The sequence below is a fragment of the Pseudopodoces humilis genome, chromosome 29 (assembly GCF_049639895.1).
Source record: "Pseudopodoces humilis isolate 2021_Gansu_Grassland_sample_001 chromosome 29, ASM4963989v1, whole genome shotgun sequence".
In the NCBI taxonomy this organism is placed as follows: Eukaryota; Metazoa; Chordata; class Aves; order Passeriformes; family Paridae; genus Pseudopodoces; species Pseudopodoces humilis.
In genome coordinates, this window is record NC_142228.1 from 1848035 (window position 1) to 1867083 (window position 19049).

The 19049-nt window shown below is 57.4% G+C and overlaps 1 protein-coding gene across 2 annotated transcripts in view; it reads left to right on the plus strand.

Moving 5' to 3' along the window:
- LASP1 (LIM and SH3 protein 1) overlaps positions 1–19049 on the plus strand; it is a 28357-nt gene that overhangs the window by 6152 nt on the left and 3156 nt on the right. The window contains exons 2-6 of one of the 2 annotated variants that reach the window (XM_088068128.1): positions 667–761; positions 9149–9233; positions 14970–15077; positions 18439–18592; positions 18858–18958. In XM_088068128.1, the coding sequence (XP_087924254.1) occupies positions 667–761; positions 9149–9233; positions 14970–15077; positions 18439–18592; positions 18858–18958 (543 nt within the window). The remainder of the gene's footprint in view (positions 1–666; positions 762–9148; positions 9234–14969; positions 15078–18438; positions 18593–18857; positions 18959–19049) is intronic. The other variant, XM_088068127.1, reaches the window with a different exon arrangement.

Below are 19049 nucleotides of genomic sequence, written 5' to 3' on the forward strand. Positions count from 1 at the left end.
GCGGGAATTTTGGGATTCTGGTGGGGAATTTCACGATTCCAGCGGGGATTTTGGGATTCTGGTGGGGAATTCAGCGATTCTGATGGGGATTTTACGGTTCTGGCAGGAATTTCGGGAATCCAGCAGGGAATTTTGCTATTCTGGTGGGGATTCCAGTGGGAATTTTGTGATTCCAGTGGGGATTCCAGTGGCAATTTCATGATTCTGGCGGGAATTTCACGATTCCCGCAGGAATTTCTCGATTCTGGCAGGGAATTTCATGATTCCAACAGGGATTTCATGATTCTGGCAGGGAATTTCATAATTCCAACAGGGATTTTGGGATTCTGGCAGGGAATTTCGCCATCCTGATGGGGATTTGGTGATTCTGGCGGGAATTTTGGGATTCTGGCAGGGAATTTCATGATTCCAACAGGAATTTCTCAATTCTGGCAGGGAATTTCATGATTCCAACAGGAATTTCGGGATTCTGGCAGGGAATTCCATGATTCCAACAGGAATCTGGGGGATTCTAGCAGGGAATTTCGCCATCCTGACGGGGATTTGGTGATTCTGGCAGGGAATTTTGGGATTCTGGCAGGGAATTTGGGGATTCCAGCGGGAATTTCACAATTCCAGCGGGATTTGGGGATCCCTGGTGCTGACGGCTGCTCTCTGCTGTTGCAGTTCTGGCACAAATCGTGTTTCCACTGCGAGACGTGCAAGATGACCCTGAACATGAAGAACTACAAGGGCTACGAGAAGAAGCCGTACTGCAACGCGTGAGTGCCGCTCCGGGGGCTCCCGTGGGATATTCCCGAGGGATATTCCCGAGGGATATTCCCGTGGGATATTCCTGTGGGATATTCCCGAGGGATATTCCCGTGGGATATTCCCGTGGGATATTCCCGTGGGATATTCCCGTGTGGGATATTCCCGTGGGATATTCCCGTGGGATATTCCCGTGGGATATTCCCGTGGGATATTCCCGTGGGATATTCCTGGGGGATATTCCCGTGGGATATTCCCGTGGGATATTCCCGTGGGATATTCCCGTGGGATATTCCCGTGGGATATTCCCGAGGGATATTCCTGTGGGATATTCCCGTGGGATATTCCCGTGGGATATTCCCGTGTGGGATATTCCTGTGGGATATTCCCGTGGGATATTCCCGTGGGATATTCCCGAGGGATATTCCCGTGTGGGATATTCCCGTGGGATATTCCCGTGGGATATTCCCGTGTCCCGTGGGATATTCCCGTGTCCTGTGGGATATTCCCGTGTCCCGTGGGATATTCCCGTGTCCCGTGGGATATTCCCGTGTCCCGTGGGATATTCCCGTGTCCCGTGGGATATTCCCGTGGGATATTCCTGTGGGATATTCCCGAGGGATATTCCCGTGTGGGATATTCCCGTGTGGGATATTCCCGTGGGATATTCCCGAGGGATATTCCCGTTGGATATTCCCGTGGGATATTCCCGTGTGGGATATTCCTGTGGGATATTCCCGTGGGATATTCCCGTGTGGGATATTCCCGTGGGATATTCCCGTGGGATATTCCCGTGGGATATTCCCGTGGGATATTCCCGAGGGATATTCCCGTGGGATATTCCCGTGGGATATTCCCGTGGGATATTCCCGTGGGATATTCCCGAGGGATATTCCCGTGGGATATTCCCGTGGGATATTCCCGTGGGATATTCCTGGGGGATATTCCCGTGGGATATTCCCGATATTCCTCCCTCAAACGCCTCCTCCCCCTGAAATCCTTCCCTGCGGCTCCACGGAATTCCTGGGGAGGAAGCGAAGCCATGGATGGAGGGGTCAGTCCTGGTTAGTACCGGTATTAAACCGGTTAGTACCGGTGTTAAACGGGTTAGTACCGGTGTTAAACTGGTTAGTACCGGTGTTAAACAGGTTAGGACTGGTGTTAAACTGGTTAGTACCGGTGTTAAACGGGTTAGTACCGGTGTTAAACGGGTTAGTACCGGTGTTAAACGGGTTAGTACCGGTGTTAAACCGGTTAGTACCGGTGTTAAACTGGTTAGTACCGGTGTTAAACCGGTTAGTACCGGTGTTAAATGGGTTAGTACTGGTGTTAAACGGGTTAGGACCGGTGTTAAACGGGTTAGTACTGGTGTTAAACGGGTTAGGACTGGTGTTAAACGGGTTAGTACTGGTGTTAAACTGGTTAGTACTGGTGTTAAACTGGTTAGTACTGGTGTTAAACTGGTTAGGACTGGTGTTAAACGGGTTAGGACTGGTGTTAAACGGGTTAGTACTGGTGTTAAACGGGTTAGGACTGGTGTTAAACGGGTTAGTACTGGTGTTAAACTGGTTAGTACTGGTGTTAAACTGGTTAGTACTGGTGTTAAACTGGTTAGGACTGGTGTTAAACGGGTTAGGACTGGTGTTAAACTGGTTAGTACTGGTGTTAAACTGGTTAGTACTGGTGTTAAACTGGTTAGTACTGGTGTTAAGCTGGTTAGGACTGATGTTAAACTGGTTAGTACTGATGTTAAACTGGTTAGTACTGGTGTTAAACTGGTTAGGACTGGTGTTAAACGGGTTAGTACTGGTGTTAAACGGGTTAGGACTGGTGTTAAACTGGTTAGTACTGGTGTTAAACTGGTTAGGACTGGTGTTAAACGGGTTAGTACCGGTGTTAAACGGGTTAGTACTGGTGTTAAACTGGTTAGTACTGGTGTTAAACTGGTTAGTACTGGTGTTAAACTGGTTAGGACTGGTGTTAAACTGGTTAGTACTGGTGTTAAGCTGGTTAGGACTGATGTTAAACTGGTTAGTACTGATGTTAAACTGGTTAGTACTGGTGTTAAACTGGTTAGTACTGGTGTTAAACTGGTTAGTACTGGTGTTAAACTGGTTAGTACTGGTGTTAAACCAGGGTTACACCCCCAATTGCCCTCCCGTGGCTTTTCCAGGTGTTTTTTCCCAGCTGTGGCTCATCCAAAATCCTGGAATTCCGCCGGATTCCAGGCGGAATATTCCAGTTTCTGCCGGGAATGGCGTTTCCGGGGATCGGGAAGAGGCAAAAAAAAGCGGTTGGAAAATAAATGGATTTTTTTGTTGAGGTTTATTTTTGCGGGGTGGGGACGGCACCGTGCGAGCTCCAACTTTTTTACGGGAAAAACGGGAAATTTGGGAATCCTGTGCGTGCTGAGGCTTCGGGATGAGGATTTTGGGGGCAGAGCTGAGTGTCCAGAGCTTCCCAATCCCAGTTTTCCTGGGATTTGCCCATCCCAGGGGTCCTGCAGGGCCGAGGGAATCGGGATAATAATGGGAAATTCCTGACATTCCAAGGAATCCGGCTGGGTTCCCTCTGATGCCGCTTTAACCCTTCCCAGCCCCGAGCACAGAAATTTCCCCAAATCCATCCTTTTTTCCCCGTTTTCCTTGTCTTAAAGCGAAGCTGCTGGCACGGGAGGGTTTTCCAGGGAGAAATGGAAAACTCCAGGCTTGGATTTAGGCTCGGTTCCTTCTCAGCTGCTCCCTGGGAAAGCAGAAATTCCAGAGGTCACCCCGGGAGGAGCCGACCCTTCCCAAATTCCCGGAGTGGGGCTGGAGGGACGCGCTCCTGTCCCGGGAAAAGGGGGTGGAAAAGCAGGAAAAGCAGTTTATCCTGGCAGGGAATTGGCTGCTTTTCCAACAGGCTCCTCTCTGTTCCAGCCCTGGTCTCCTGCCAAATTCCTGAGTTTCTTTCTTCGGGAGAGCAGGAGGAAAAGGGCCGGGCTTCCTCCAACCAGGACATTCCCCCAGCCGGGAATCCGGGAGAAGCCTTTGGGGCTGGATCCCGGGGCCATTCCCGGTGGGAATTGCTGCTCCCTGTCCCCAGCTGGGCACTGGGAGGGACTGGTGGCCCTGGAAGTGACATTTGAGCACTTGGAGGTGGAAGAAGGCAAAATCCCGGGAAGTGAAAAGCTGGAGAGAGGAGCCGGGCAAGGCTCCAGGCTCCAGCTGCTCCCAGATTTTAGCGAGGTTTGGATATGGAGCTCGCAGGGATCAGGGAGATCCCCCTGGCACAGATCCCGCCTGGAAAATCCCTGCTGAGGGCTCAGAGCTGAATGTTTGGGATGGAGGAGCAGGATCCTGGGCAGGGGCTCCTCAGAGCCAAGGCCAGGCTTTGTGGGATTGCCTGGATCCTGCTGGATCCTGCTGGATCCCTGCCCAAAGGCTGTGGAGCACAGGGATCTGCTCGAGGGCTGGGATTGGGATCACAGGGATCTGCTCCCAGGGCTGGGATTGGGATCACAGGGATCTGCTCCCAGGGCTGGGATTAGGATCACAGGGATCTGCTCCCAGGGCTGGGATTGGGATCACAGGGATCTGCTCCCAGGGCTGGGATTGGGATCACAGGGATCTGCTGGAGCACAGGGATCTGATTCTGTTCCTGCAGCTGGGATTGGGATCAGAGGGATCTGATGCTATTCCCAGATCTGGGATTGGGTTCTTTCCCTGCTGGATCACAGGGATCTTCTGCTGTTCCTGGATTTGGGATTGGGGGTTTTTTCCCTGCTGTTCCTGGAGCTGGGATTGGGATCAGAGGGATCTGCTGGAATGCAGGGATTGGCCATGGGATCAGACATGGGATTGGGATCAGCCCTGGGATCAGCCCTGGGATCGGGATCAGCCCTGGGATTGGGATCAGCCCTGGGATCAGCCCTGGGATTGGGATCAGCCCTGGGATCAGCCTGCCCATGGGATCAGCCCTGGGATCAGCCCTGGGATCAGCCTGCCCATGGGATCAGCCCTGGGATCAGCCCTGGGATCAGCCCTGGGATCAGCCTCTCCCGCCCCGGCACAGGATCCTGGGACAATCCTCGGAGCAATCCCGGCCGCAGAGCCGGGCTGGGCTGGGCTGGGCTCTCTGGAGCCGGGCTGGCAGCAGCTTTTCCCTGGAAACGCTGGGAGGATCCAAACCCTTCCCTGCGGCCGATCCCGCTGGGATCTCTGCGGATCGCGGCCGCTTTCGGCGCTGACAAAGGCTCGGGGAAGTTTCTGAGCTCGTCCCAGGAACAGCAGCCCTGAGAGGCAGGATGTGACCTCGGAGCCTCCAATCGCTTCCTTTCTTTAACTCTGCCCAGCCTTTCCCGAATTTTTCCCAAATCCCTGAGCCCTGGGAGCTGCAGGGACAGGGAATGTTTGCATCCAGAGCTGCTCCTTGATGGATCAATCTGCCAAAGCCCCGCGGTTTAAAGTCTCGACATAAACAACACTCGGCGCTCCAGAGGCTTTTCCAAACCCCGGCGGCTCTCGCGTCATCCCCGGGGATTTTTGGGTTTGGGTCGTGCTGGGGGTGCAGAGTCTGGAGCTGGAATTCCCAGATTCCATCCGTTGTCTCTGGAGAGCGATGCCGGGCTGTGCTCACAGGAGTTTTTATCCCGGAATTTATCCCGGAATTTATCCTGGAATTTATCATTTTCCAGCTTGGGAAAGGCTCCAAAGGCAGCAGCTCAAGTGGTTTTTGGGGGAAATTCTGCTTTTAGGGCAGGACTGGGATGGGATGGGATCCATGGGATGGGATGAGATGGGATGAGATGAGATGGGATGGGATGGGAACCATGGGATGGGATGGGATGGGAACCATGGGATGGGAACCATGGGATGGGATCCATGGGATGGGATCCATGGGATGGGATGGGATCCATGGGATGGGATGGGATCCATGGGATGGGATGGGATCCATGGGATGGGATGGGATGGGATGGGAACCATGGGATGGGATCCATGGGATGGGATCCATGGGATGGGATGGGATCCATGGGATGGGATCCATGGGATGGGATGGGATCCATGGGATCCATGAGATCCATGGGATGGGATGAGGAATCATTCAAACCCCTCTCCTGCCAGGAAGGTGGGAAACACAGATCCCACAGAAAGGAGAGTCTGGATTTGCTTCCCTCCATCCCTATGGAATTCTCCTCCCTTCTCCCTGCTCAGGGGGGTGCAGGAATTTGGCCCCCCAGAGGAGCCCTTTCCCCCGCGGGGGATCCGCGGAGCAGCCGGCTGGATGAACTTCCGTCGGGCTGGGAATTGCGGCGCTCATCCCGCTGCTAATGCGGGAGCCAGACGGGAGCTCAGCCCCGGGAGGCTCCGCTGACCTGATTTAGCAGCGCCACAAAAGCCGCCTGCTCTGGGCCTCCCGGGAATCCCCTGCTGGCGGGATTTTCCGGGATTTTCTGGGTGGGAAGGAGGTTTGGGGTCCCTGTGTGGAGTTCTGGAATGTCCTGGGTTTGGAGGGATCACCAGGAATGGTGAGGCCCAGCAATCCCAGCCTGTCCCTGGGAGCGGTGTCGGAACATTCCTGGAGCTCTGGGATCCACCGGGATCACCAGAACATCCCCAGGCCCTGCACGGACACCCCGAAATCCCAGCCTGTCCCTGGGAGCGGTGTCCGAACCCCCCGAGCAGCCCCGGGGCCGTTCCCTGGGGAGCCGTTCCAGTGACACTCTCGGGTGTTTTCGGGAAAATCCTTTCCCAAACTCCACCTGAGTGGAGGAGGGGCTGGGGGCTCCGTTTGGGCAGCGCCAGCAGGAATCCTCCTCCTCCTCCAGCCTGGAATTCCCTGAGGGCTGGAACGCCTCTTCCCCAGGGAGCAGCTCCAGGAGCTGGGGGGAAAAGCTGTGCCCAGTCCTGGAAGATTCCGAATCCGAAATTCCCTGAGAACTGAATCGGCTTTTCCTGAGGGAGCAGCTCCCGGGATCTGGGGGGAAAAGCTGTTCTCGATTCCAGGGGAAGATCCCAAATCCAGAATTCCCTGAGGACTGAATCGGCTTCTCCTCAGGGAACAGCTCCCGGGATCTGGGGGGAAAAATCTGTGCCTGATCCCGGGGGAAGATTCCGAATCCGGAATTCCCTGATGATTGAATCGGCTTTTCCCCAGGGAGCAGCTCCCGGGATCTGGAGGGAAAAGCTGTTCCCGATCCCGAGGGAGGATCCCGAATCCGTGCCGTTCATCCCACCCCAGCACAGACGGATCCCTCCTGTTAACTCAAGGCTGAGCAAAATCTGCCTCAAACCCTTGCGAGATTCCCTCAAAATCCAAAGGAATCTTAATCCCAGCTCCATCCCAGTCTGGGCTGGAACGTTGGATTCGGGCTGGTTGTTGTTTTCCAGGTTATTTTTAATTCCCTCCTCCTCCTCCCGCGGTTTCCCGGTTTTCCGGAGCTCCTCAGGGATGGATTCCTGCGTTTCTCAGCCCTGATCTCCTCCCTCATCGCGTGCCCGGAGCAGGGATGCGGTTGCCATGGCAATCCCGGGGATGCTCCGTGTCCGCTCCGTGCCGTTCCCGGAGCACGATCCCTTCGGGAATGTCGGGAAAAAGCGCTGCTGAACCAGGGAAAACCCTCGGGGTTTGTAAAAACCCCGGGCACGGGTGATGGGAATGCTCCCAGGGGGAATTTGGGATCTGGGGTGTCCCAGAATTCCTGACAGCAGGGATCAGCGCTGTGGGGGAGCCCTGGGATCCCCAAAAACCAGCGGGACCCGGCTCTCCCCTGCGGAGGGGACAGCGGGATCCCCTCTCCAGGGGAGTTATCCCAGATTTTGTGTGGATTTGGGAGCGGAGCAGCACCGGGCTGGTGTCGGTGAACGGGATGGGGACAGCGCTGTCCCTGCCCCCCCAGCTCCGGGGATTTCCCAGCCGGCTCCCGCTTTGGGAATTCCACCTTCAGGCTGTGCAAGAGGAGCCCGTGACCTTTTCCCAAAGGCGTTTTCCCCTCTCCCATCTGTGCCGCGGCCCCAGAGCTGCCATCTGCTCCGGCTCGGCTTTCCCGGGGCTTTTCCTGGGAATTGTGGGGCGTGGAGGGCTCTGCTTCCATGGCAGCCGGGCTGGAGACGCTCCAGGCAGAGCTGTGGGACCGGATCCAGCGCTGGGATCAGCTCTTCCCTTTCCTGGCAGCTGAGAGACCCCAAACCCTGCAGCCCCAGCTGGGCTTTTCCCACTGAACATTCCCGGTGATCCAGGGATCCATCCATGCCCTTTTCCACGTCTCCTGGAGGTGGGAATGGGAAGTGTGGGAGCTTCCAGGAGCTCTGGCTGTTCCCGCTCTCCCTGAGCCTCTCCGAGTTCCTGACCCCGTTCCTGTGCCTCGTTCCCGTTATCCCGGCGCGCTTTGTGCCGGGATCGGGGCGTTCTGCAGCACCGGGAAACTCCAGCCCGAGGCTGCTGGGGCTGAAACCTCGCTCGGGGAGAGCTCGGGCCGTGCCTGGGACCCTGCAGAGCCGAGGCTGCAGCTTTTCCTGGGATAACGGGGCCCAGGACGCGGAAAGGTCTGTCCTGGAATCCCACGTGGGCCTGGAACGGCTTCGTCCCCGAGGGGAAAACTCCGTGTTTCCTCTTCTGTGAGAAATGTGACACTGGGGGAGAGCCCAGGGAGAAAAGTGTTGGCTGGGGGAGAGCGCACAGGGAGAAACCCCATTGTTGGAGAAATCCCATTGTTGGAGAAATCCCATTGTTGGAGAAATCCCAATATCCCAGAAATCCCAATGTTTGTCCCAGAAATCCCATTGTCTGAGCACTCCCAATATCCCAGAAATCCCAATATCCCAGAAATCCCATTGTTGGAGAAATCCCATTGTTGGAGAAATCCCATTGTTGGAGAAATCCCAATGTCCCAGAAATCCCAATGTCCCAGAAATCCCATTGTTGGAGAAATCCCAATGTTTGTCCCAGAAATCCCATTGTCCGGCCAATCCCAATGTCCCAGAAATTCCAATATCCCAGAAATCCCATTGTCCCAAAAATCCCAATATCCCAGAAATCCCAGTATCCCAGAAATCCCAATATCCCAGAAATCCCATTGTCTGAGCAATCCCAATATCCCAGAAATCCCATTGTCTGAGCAATCCCAATATCCCAGAAATCCCAATATCCCAGAAATCCCAATATCCCAGAAATCCCAATATCCCAGAAATCCCAATATCCCAGAAACCCCACTGTCCGGGCAATCCCCCATCAGCCCAACCCTCTGTGGATGCGTCGTGGGAGCGGGACAGGACCCCTGGAACGTTCCCAACCCTCGGGGTCTGGGCTTTGGGGTGGCACTGCCGGTGGGCTCGCTGATCCTGGAGGGTTTTTCCAGCCCCGGGGATTCCGGGATCGGGAATTGCCGTGTCCTGGCGTTAACGGTGTCCTTCCCTCGCAGACACTACCCCAAGCAATCCTTCACCATGGTGGCAGACACGCCCGAGAACCTGCGCCTAAAGCAGCAGAGTGAGCTCCAGAGCCAGGTGAGCCCCCCCGAAATTCCCAAATTCCCCATGGGATAAACCCACACCGACCTTTCCTGCGATTTAGGAGCTCTCTGAGCCCTTCCAGCCCTGGAAATTCCACGGTTCTCTGGCTGCTCCCAAATCCCTCCCAGGTTTGGGGTGTGGGTCCCTCCTCTGGGGTCTGTGTTTGCTGTTCCCGTCCCCATCCCGGCTTCTGGGGTTTCCCACAGCTGGGAATGCGCCTCTCCCACGCCCGCTTTGCCTCTTCCCAGCCGGATTCCAGGTGGGAAAGGGCAGGATCCTCACCTGGACGGGTGTGGATTGTCCCAGATGTTCCCTGTGGAGCCAGAAACAAACGGCTGCAGGGAGAGGGACGGGCTCGGAGGAGAATTCCAGGTTTTCCTGGGAAGAGCTGGGGGAGAGGCTGTCCCTGGGGTCATCCTGGAATTCCTTTCGCTCCAGAACCCCGGGAAAAGGGGTGGGAGCATCAGTTTTGTAGGAAAACTGCTGGAAGTGCAGGAATGGGCATTGAGGGGGGGCTGAGCCTGCCTGGGGAAGGGGCTGGAGCACCAGGAGAGGCTGAGGGAGCTGGGAAAGGGCTCAGCCCGAGGAAAAGGAGGCTCGGAGGGACCTTCCCAATCCCTACAATTCCCTGGAAGGAGCCAGGTGGGGGGTCAGGATTTTCCCCAAACTGACAGGATGAGAGGAAAGGGCCTCACGTCGCTCCAGGGAAGGCTCAGGTCGGATATCAGGCAAAAGCCATTCCCTGGAAAGGTTTTCCAGCACTGGAAGGAGCTGCCAGGGGTCACCATCCCTGAAATGTCCCAAAACCCGGAGGTGGCGCCTGGGCTCTGATCCCCGAGGGCTTTTCCAGCCTGAACAATTCCATGTTTTCCTGGGATCCGGCTCTGTCAGAGGCTCGGATGTCACAGCCCTGCTCCGAGCTCGCTGTGCTGGAAATAAACCCATCCAGAGGCGATTCCAGCGGCTGCCAGGAGCGCTCGGGATGTGGCAGCCGCCCTGGGATTCCATTTCATTCCCGTTTTTCCTCGGGAAAGGGGCAGTTGGACAGCCCAGGGGTGCTGTCAGCGAGGCCCCCAGCTCAGCGGGAGGGATTTTCCGAGCCGTTTTCAGTCGGATTTTCGGGATCAGATCCCTCCGAAGGATGCCGTGACCTTCCTCCCTGATCCCTTGGGATGCAGCCAGGAGGAGGAGGAGGAGCAGGGGGAGCCTCACCTGGGGCAGAGCCAGCGGGGTCAGGGCCACCGTGGGGGTCCCCAAAGCTCAGCTTTTGTCCCCAAAGCTCAGTTTTTGTCCCCAAAGCTCAGTTTTTGTCCCAGCCCTTCCCCCTGGGAGTGGCCCAGCAGATCCCTGGCTCAGGCTCAGAGCTGAGCCCAGCCTGGGGCTGGATTTGTGTCCCAGAGGTGACAGGGACAGGGACAGAGACAGGGACAGAGGACAGGGACAGGGGACAGGGACAGGGACAGGGACAGGGACAGGGACAGGGACAGGGGACAGGGACAGGGGACAGGGACAGGGACAGGGACAGGGACAGGGACAGGGACAGGGACAGGGACAGGGGACAGGGACAGAGACAGGGACAGAGGACAGGGGACAGGGGACAGGGGACAGGGAGATGATGGGCACAGGGACAGGGGGATGGGATGGCAGGGACAGGGGACAAGGACAGGGGACAGGGACAGGGACAGGGACAGGGGACAGGGACAGGGGACAGGGGACAGGGACAGGGACAGGGGACAGGGACAGGGGACAGGGACAGGGGACAGGGACAGGGACAGGGGACAGGGGACAGGGACAGGGACAGGGACAGGGGACAGGGGACAGGGAGATGATGGGCACAGGGACAGGGGGATGGGATGGCAGGGACAGGGGATGGCAGGGATAGGGGGATGGGATGACAGGGACAGGGGATGACGGGGACAAGGGGACACCGTGGCTTTTCCATGGCAACCACGGCGGTGCTGCGGCTCCAGCCCTTCCTGGGCTGTTGTTTATGGCAGGAGAACCGGGGGAGGGCTCTGTGCTCTGCCCTGAGCCCGGGGGGCTCCTCTGTCACCAGCTGGTCACCACAGCTCAGCCCCTGTCCCTGACCCTGTCCCTGTCCTTGTCCCCTGTCCCTGTCCCCTGTTCCTATCTCTGTCCTCTGTCCCCTGTTCCCATCCCTGTCACTTGTCCCTGTTCCTGTCCCCTGTCCCCTGCCCCATTCTCTGTCCTGTCCCCTGTCCCTGTCCCTGTCCCCTGTCCCTGTCCCCTGTCCCCTGTCCCCTGTCCCTGTCCCCTGTCCCTGTCCCCTGTCCCTGTCCCTGTCCCCTGTCCCTGTCCCCTGTCCCTGTCCCCTGTCCCTGTCCCCTGTCCGTGTCCCCTGGCACTCCTCTGGAGCCGGCCCCCGCTGTGTCCCTGGGGCTGATCCCGAGGTCGATTCCCTGTTTTCCCCAGCAGGAATATCCCAGAGTCCTGCTCTGGTGGGATTGGGAATGGGGGGATCACCAGAGCCACCGCTGGGGACTGGGGGTGACAGGGACAGAGTGACAGGGACAGAGTGACAGGGACAGAGTGACAGGGACAGAGTGACAGGGATGGGACACTGGGTACCTGCAGGGACAGGGTCCTGGACACCCACAGGGACAGGTGACAGGGATGGGTGACAAGGACAGGCAGCCAGGGATGGATGACAAGGACAAGGTGACAGGATGGGTGACAAGGACAGGGTGACAGGGATGGGTGACAAGAACAGGTGACAAGGACAGGCAGCCAGGGATGGATGACAAGGACAGGGTGACAGGATGGGTGACAAGGACAGGCTGACAGGAACGGGGTGACAGGGAGGGGACACTGGGTACCTACAGGGATGGGTGACAGGGACAGGGACGGGTGAGAAGGACAGGTGACAAGGACAGGCAGCAGGGACAGGTGACAGGTGACAAGGACAGGCAGCAGGGACAGGTGACAGGTGACAGGGATAGGCTGCCAGGGACAGGTGACAGGTGACAAGGACAGGCAGCAGGGACGGGTGACAGGTGACAAGGACAGGCAGCAGGGACAGGTGACAGGTGACAAGGACAGGCAGCAGGGACAGGTGACAAGGACAGGCAGCAGGGACGGGTGACAGGTGACAAGGACAGGCTGCCAGGGACAGGTGACAGGTGACAAGGACAGGCTGCCAGGGACAGGTGACAGGTGACAAGGACAGGCAGCAGGGACGGGTGACAGGTGACAAGGACAGGCAGCAGGGACAGGTGACAAGGACAGGCTGCCAGGGACGGGTGACAGGTGACAAGGACAGGCAGCAGGGACAGGTGACAGGTGACAAGGACAGGCAGCAGGGACGGGTGACAAGGACAGGCAGCAGGGACAGGTGACAAGGACAGGCAGCAGGGACGGGTGACAGGTGACAAGGACAGGCAGCAGGGACAGGTGACAAGGACAGGCAGCAGGGACAGGTGACAGGTGACAAGGACAGGCTGCCAGGGACAGGTGACAGGTGACAAGGACAGGCAGCAGGGACGGGTGACAAGGACAGGCAGCAGGGACAGGTGACAGGTGACAAGGACAGGCAGCAGGGACGGGTGACAAGGACAGGCAGCAGGGACAGGTGACAGGTGACAAGGACAGGCTGCCAGGGACGGGTGACAGGTGACAAGGACAGGCAGCAGGGACAGGTGACAAGGACAGGCAGCAGGGACGGGTGACAGGTGACAAGGACAGGCAGCAGGGACAGGTGACAAGGACAGGCAGCAGGGACAGGTGACAAGGACAGGCAGCAGGGACAGGTGACAGGTGACAAGGACAGGCTGCCAGGGACAGGTGACAGGTGACAAGGACAGGCAGCAGGGACGGGTGACAAGGACAGGCAGCAGGGACAGGTGACAGGTGACAAGGACAGGCAGCAGGGACAGGTGACAAGGACAGGCTGCCAGGGACGGGTGACAGGTGACAAGGACAGGCAGCAGGGACAGGTGACAGGTGACAAGGACAGGCAGCAGGGACGGGTGACAGGTGACAAGGACAGGCAGCAGGGACGGGTGACAGGTGACAAGGACAGGCTGCCAGCCCACAGCGGTTCCGTGTCCCTCCTCCGTCCCCTCTATTCCCGTCCCGCGGAGGCGGCTCCGGTTCCGCTCTCAGGAAGCCACCGCCTCCTGCCAGGCCAGAAATGTCCCCAAAGTGTCACCACAGGCTGCTCCTCCCGGCCCAGCGTGGCACAGAAATTGCAGCTTCCCCTCCTGGAGCTCCATTCCCGAGCTTTTCCCGGCGGGAATTTGGGCAGGGCCCTTCCTGCCCCTCCCGGCCCCGGTTTGATGTGCCGGGCGCTGATGCGGGAAGGGATTTTCCCTTTGGATAACTCCTGGAATCGCCGAGAAAAGGAGCGGCTCCCCCGGGAAAATGAATTGTGGGGCCGGTTTTAATTCCTTGGATTATCCTCGTCCCCCTGGGAATTTTTTAGGGATTTTTTTAGGGTTTTTTTTAGGGATTTTTTTAGGGATTTTTTTAGGGATTTTAAAAACCGGGTGTTTTTTAGGGATTCCCGTGTCCCGAAAATCAGCGGGGTGGGATTTAGGGGGTTAAAAATACGGGATTTGTCAGGATCTTCCCGTGGGATTGGCTTCCAGCCTGGAAATTCCTGGTCTTTCCAGGCTGGAGGAGAGAGCTCTCCTGCCCACAGAGAAACGGGATCGGCGGGATCGGGGATCCTTTGGGTGCTGGAGATCCCGGAAAATCCCTCTGTGCCATCAGTGGGGAGCCTCGGGGGGCTCAGGAATGTTCAGGGATATTCAGGAATGCTCAGGAATGTTCCAGAATGCTCAGGAATGCTCAGGAATGTTCTGGAATGTTCTGGAATGTTCTGGAATGCTCAGGAATGTTCTGGAATGTTCTGGAATGTTCTGCAATGCTCAGGAATGTTCTGGAATGTTCTGCAATGCTCAGGAATGTTCTGGAATGCTCAGGAATGTTCTGGAATGCTCAGGAATGTTCTGGAATGCTCAGGAATGTTCCGGAATGCTCAGGGATGCTCTGGAATGCTCAGGAATGTTCTGGAATGCTCAGGGATGTTCCGGAATGCTCAGGAATGCTCAGGAATGCTCAGGAATGCTCAGGAATGTTCTGGAATGCTCAGGAATGTTCTGGAATGTTCTGGAATGCTCAGGAATGTTCTGCAATGCTCAGGAATGTTCTGGAATGCTCAGGAATGTTCTGGAATGCTCAGGAATGTTCCGGAATGCTCAGGAATGCTCTGGAATGCTCAGGAATGTTCTGGAATGCTCAGGGATACTCAGGAATGCTCAGGAATGCTCAGGAATGTTCTGGAATGCTCAGGAATGTTCCAGAATGCTCAGGGATGCTCAGGAATGTTCTGGAATGCTCAGGAATGTTCCGGAATGCTCAGGGATACTCAGGAATGCTCAGGAATGCTCAGGAATGTTCTGGAATGCTCAGGAATGTTCCAGAATGCTCAGGGATGCTCAGGAATGTTCTGGAATGCTCAGGGATGTTCCGGAATGCTCAGGGATACTCAGGAATGCTCAGGAATGCTCAGGAATGCTCAGGAATGTTCTGGAATGCTCAGGAATGCTCAGGAATGTTCCGGAATGCTCTGGGGCTGCCCCTGAGCGAGGCAGGAGCTCCCCCAGCCGTGGGCCGCGGTCGGGCGCTGCCCCTGGCCCAGCTCCGCGCTCTCCCGCTTCTCCCCGAGTTTTCCTCATCCCAGTTCCCAATCCCGCTTTTCCTGCCCAGATCCGCTACAAGGAGGAGTTTGAGAAGAACAAGGGGAAAGGTTTCAGCGTGGTGGCCGACACCCCGGAGCTGCAGAGGATCAGGAAGACCCAGGATCAGATCAGCAACGTGAGTGGCTTCTCCTCCCTGCCCCGACCGGGAAACGGCCCGGGATCACAAATTCCTGGGATCACAAATTCCTGGGATCACAAATTCCTGGGATCACAAATTCCTGGGGTCACAAATTCCTGGGGTCACAAATTCCTGGGATCACAAATTCCTGGGGTCACAAATTCCTCGATCACAAATTCCTGGGGTCACAAATTCCTCGATCACAAATTCCTGGGATCAGGAATGCTCAGGGATGTTCAGGAATATTCAGGAATGCTCAGAGATGCTCAGGGATTCACAGAAATGCTCAGGGATACTCAGGAATATTCAGGAATGCTCAGCAATGATCAGGAATGTTCAGGAATGCTCAGGGATACTCAGGAATATTCAGGAATGCTCAGGAATGCTCAGGGATAGACAGGAATGCTCAGGAATGTTCCAGAATGCTCAGGAATGTTCAGGAATGTTCAGGGATGCTCAGGGATGCTCAGGGATTCACGGGAATGTTCCGGAATGCTCAGGGATGCTCAGGGATGCTCAGGAATGCTCAGGGATGCTCAGGGATTCACAGGAATGCTCAGGGATTCACAGGAATGTTCCGGAATGCTCAGGGATTCACAGGAATGCTCAGGGATGTTCAGGAATGCTCAGGGATTCACAGGAATGCTCAGGAATGTTCCAGAATGCTCAGGAATGTTCAGGAATGTTCAGGGATGCTCAGGGATTCACAGGGATGCTCAGGGATTCACAGGAATGTTCCGGAATGCTCAGGGATGCTCAGGGATTCACGGGAATGTTCCGGAATGCTCAGGGATCCACGTCCAGCTGCAGCAGCAGGAGCGGTGGCCGTGGCTGCCCCTGGCCAAAATCCCCCCCCAGGGAGCCAAAGTTCCCGTTTGGCTGCTGGGGAGAGCCGGGGCTGTTCCTTGGGAAGGGCCTGGATTTTCCTGCCGGATTCTCCCTGCTCTGTCTCTGCTTTCCCATCCCCAGGATTCCCGGCCCTGGGAGCTGCTGGGGAGGGAGTTTGGAATGCGGGGAGACGGTGCCACAGCCCGAGCTCCCACAAAAAACCCAGGGAGCCCCAGCAGGGGAATTTTCAATCCCAGGGGGGATTTTCATTCCCTCTTTTTCTGCTCCCACTGTGCAGCTCCTGGCGCTCCAAACCCCGGGCAGGGACTGGGATCCCAGCTGGAAGATTTTCCCTGGGGCAGCTCTGAGCTGGGGGTTGGGTTTGGGGCGGATCCGGGCGGGTTTGGGGACACCAAACGGCAGCGGGGAGCTGAGCCCGGCCCTGCTGGCTCTGCCCGGCCTCTCCCAGCCATTCCCAGCCTTTCCCAGCCATTCCCAGCCATTCCCAGCCATTCCCAGCCTTTCCCAGCCATTCCCAGCCTCTCCCAGCCATTCCCAGCCATTCCCAGCCTCTCCCAGCCATTCCCAGCCTCTCCCAGCCATTCCCAGCCATTCCCAGCCTTTCCCAGCCATTCCCAGCCATTCCCAGCCTCTCCCAGCCATTCCCAGTTATTCCCAGCCATTCCCAGCCATTCCCAGCCATTCCCAGCCATTCCCAGCCATTCCCAGCCTCTCCCAGCCATTCCCAGCCATTCCCAGTTATTCCCAGCCATTCCCAGCCATTCCCAGTTATTCCCAGCCATTCCCAGCCATTCCCAGCCTTTCCCAGCCATTCCCAGCCTTTCCCAGCCATTCCCAGTTATTCCCAGCCATTCCCAGCCATTCCCAGCCTTTCCCAGCCATTCCCAGCCTTTCCCAGCCATTCCCAGTTATTCCCAGCCATTCCCAGCCTTTCCCAGCCATTCCCAGCCATTCCCAGTTATTCCCAGCCATTCCCAGCCTCTCCCAGCCATTCCCAGCCGTTCCCAGCTGTTCCCAGCAGCTTCCCGGGGTCTGGCTGCCAGCCTGGGCTGGCCGTGACCCACTTAGGAGAGACACACAAACCATTCCCGGCATTCCCGGCATTCCCGTTCCAGCGGCAGGAGCAGGACCAGGGAATGTGGGGCCAGCCTGGCCGTGCCCCAAAACACCCTCGGTGCTGGGGCAGGTGGGGAGAGCGCCTGGGAATGGGGCTGGGAACAGCTGATCCTGATCCTGATCCTGATCCTGGGGCTGATCCTGATCCTGATCCTGGGGCTGATCCTGATCCTGATCCCAGGGCTGATCCTGATCCTGATCCTGATCCTGATCCTGGGGCTGATCCTGATCCCAGGGCTGATCCTGATCCTGATCCTGATCCTGGGGCTGATCCTGATCCTGATCCCAGGGCTGATCCTGATCCTGATCCTGATCCTGGGGCTGATCCTGATCCTGATCCCAGGGCTGATCCTGATCCTGATCCTGATCCTGGAGCTGTCCCTGATCCTGATCCTGATCCTGGGGCTGTCCCTGATCCTGATCCTGGGGCTGTCCCTGATCCTGGGGCTGATCCTGATCCTGGGGCTGTCCCTGATCCTGGGGCTGATCCTGATCCTGGGGCTGTCCCTGATCCTGGGGCTGTCCCTGATCCTGGGGCTGATCCTGATCCTGGGGCTGTCCCTGATCCTGGGGCTGTCCCTGATCCTGGGGCTGATCCTGATCCTGGTCCTGGGGCTGATCCTGATCCTGATCCTGATCCTGATCCTGGGGCTGATCCTGATCCTGATCCTGATCCTGATCCCAGGGCTGATCCTGGGGCTGATCCTGATCCTGATCCTGGGGCTGATCCTGATCCTGATCCTGATCCTGATCCCAGGGCTGATCCTGGAGCTGTCCCTGATCCTGATCCTGATCCTAATCCTGATCCTGTTCCCGGGGCTGTTCCCGAGGCTGTTCCTGTTCCCGGGGATCCCCACAGGGTTCTGCCCCCGGGGTTCCCTCTGCTCCAGCCCATCCCTGTTTAACCAGGGCACATTCCCGGGCTCCAGGTGCTTCCCGATGGGAATGCGCTCATTAACACCAGGGGGTTAATTGATCATTTTTACCCTCCCCTTTGTCCCCCACACCGAAATTCCTAAAGGGGGTTTTGCTCCCTGTTCCCGTGGTTTGGGAGGTGCAGCCGGGGTTGAATCTGATCCTGGAAAAATTCCTCATCCCGCCGAGGACCCACCGGGATCAGCTCCCGCCTGAGCCCGAGTGCTCCGAGCTGATCTGGGGAAGGATCCCGGGATTCTCTGGGGTGGGAAAAGGGCCGGGATGAGGTGAAGGATCCCGGGATTCTCTGGGGTGGGAAAAGGGCCGGGATGAGGTGAAGGATCCCGGGATTCTCTGGGGTGGGAAAAGGGCTGGGATGAGATGAAGGATCCCGGGATTCTCTGGAGTGGGAAAAGGGCTGGGATGAGGTGAAGGAATCCTTCGGGCTGGAAAAGCTGTGAGCTCTCCCCTCCTGCAGATCAAGTACCACGAGGAGTTCGAGCGGAGCCGGATGGGCCCCAGCCCCAGCGAGGGCTCGGAGCCGGAGCGCCGCAATTCCCAGGAGAGCAGCGGCTACCGGCGAGCGGAGCAGCAGCAGCAGCCCGGGCACCACGGCCAGCCCGCGGGCACCGGTGAGGGGGGACAGCCCGGGGGCTTCCCAAATCCCAAATCCCAGCTCAGGATCCACCCAAATCCCAGCTCAGGATCCACCCAAATCCCAGCTCAGGATCCACTTTTCCCTCCACATCCCTGTTCATGGATCCACCCAAATCCCTGTTCATGGATCCACCCAAATCCCAGCTCAGGATCCACCCAAATCCCAGCTCAGGATCCACCCAAATCCCAGCTCAGGATCCACCCGAATCCCAGCTCACGGATCCCCCTTTCCCTCCCCAGTTTTCCAGCAGCAGCAGCAGCCGCCTCCATCCCAATCCTACGGCTACAAGGAGCCGGCGGCTCCGGCCTCGTCCCAGCGCAACGCCCCGGCCGGAGGGGGGGTGAGTGCAGCCCAGCCCCCGTCCCCAGCCCGGATCCCTCGGCTTCCTCAGCCCCAGGAAAACTCACCTGGAAGGGCTTGGATTGGTCTGG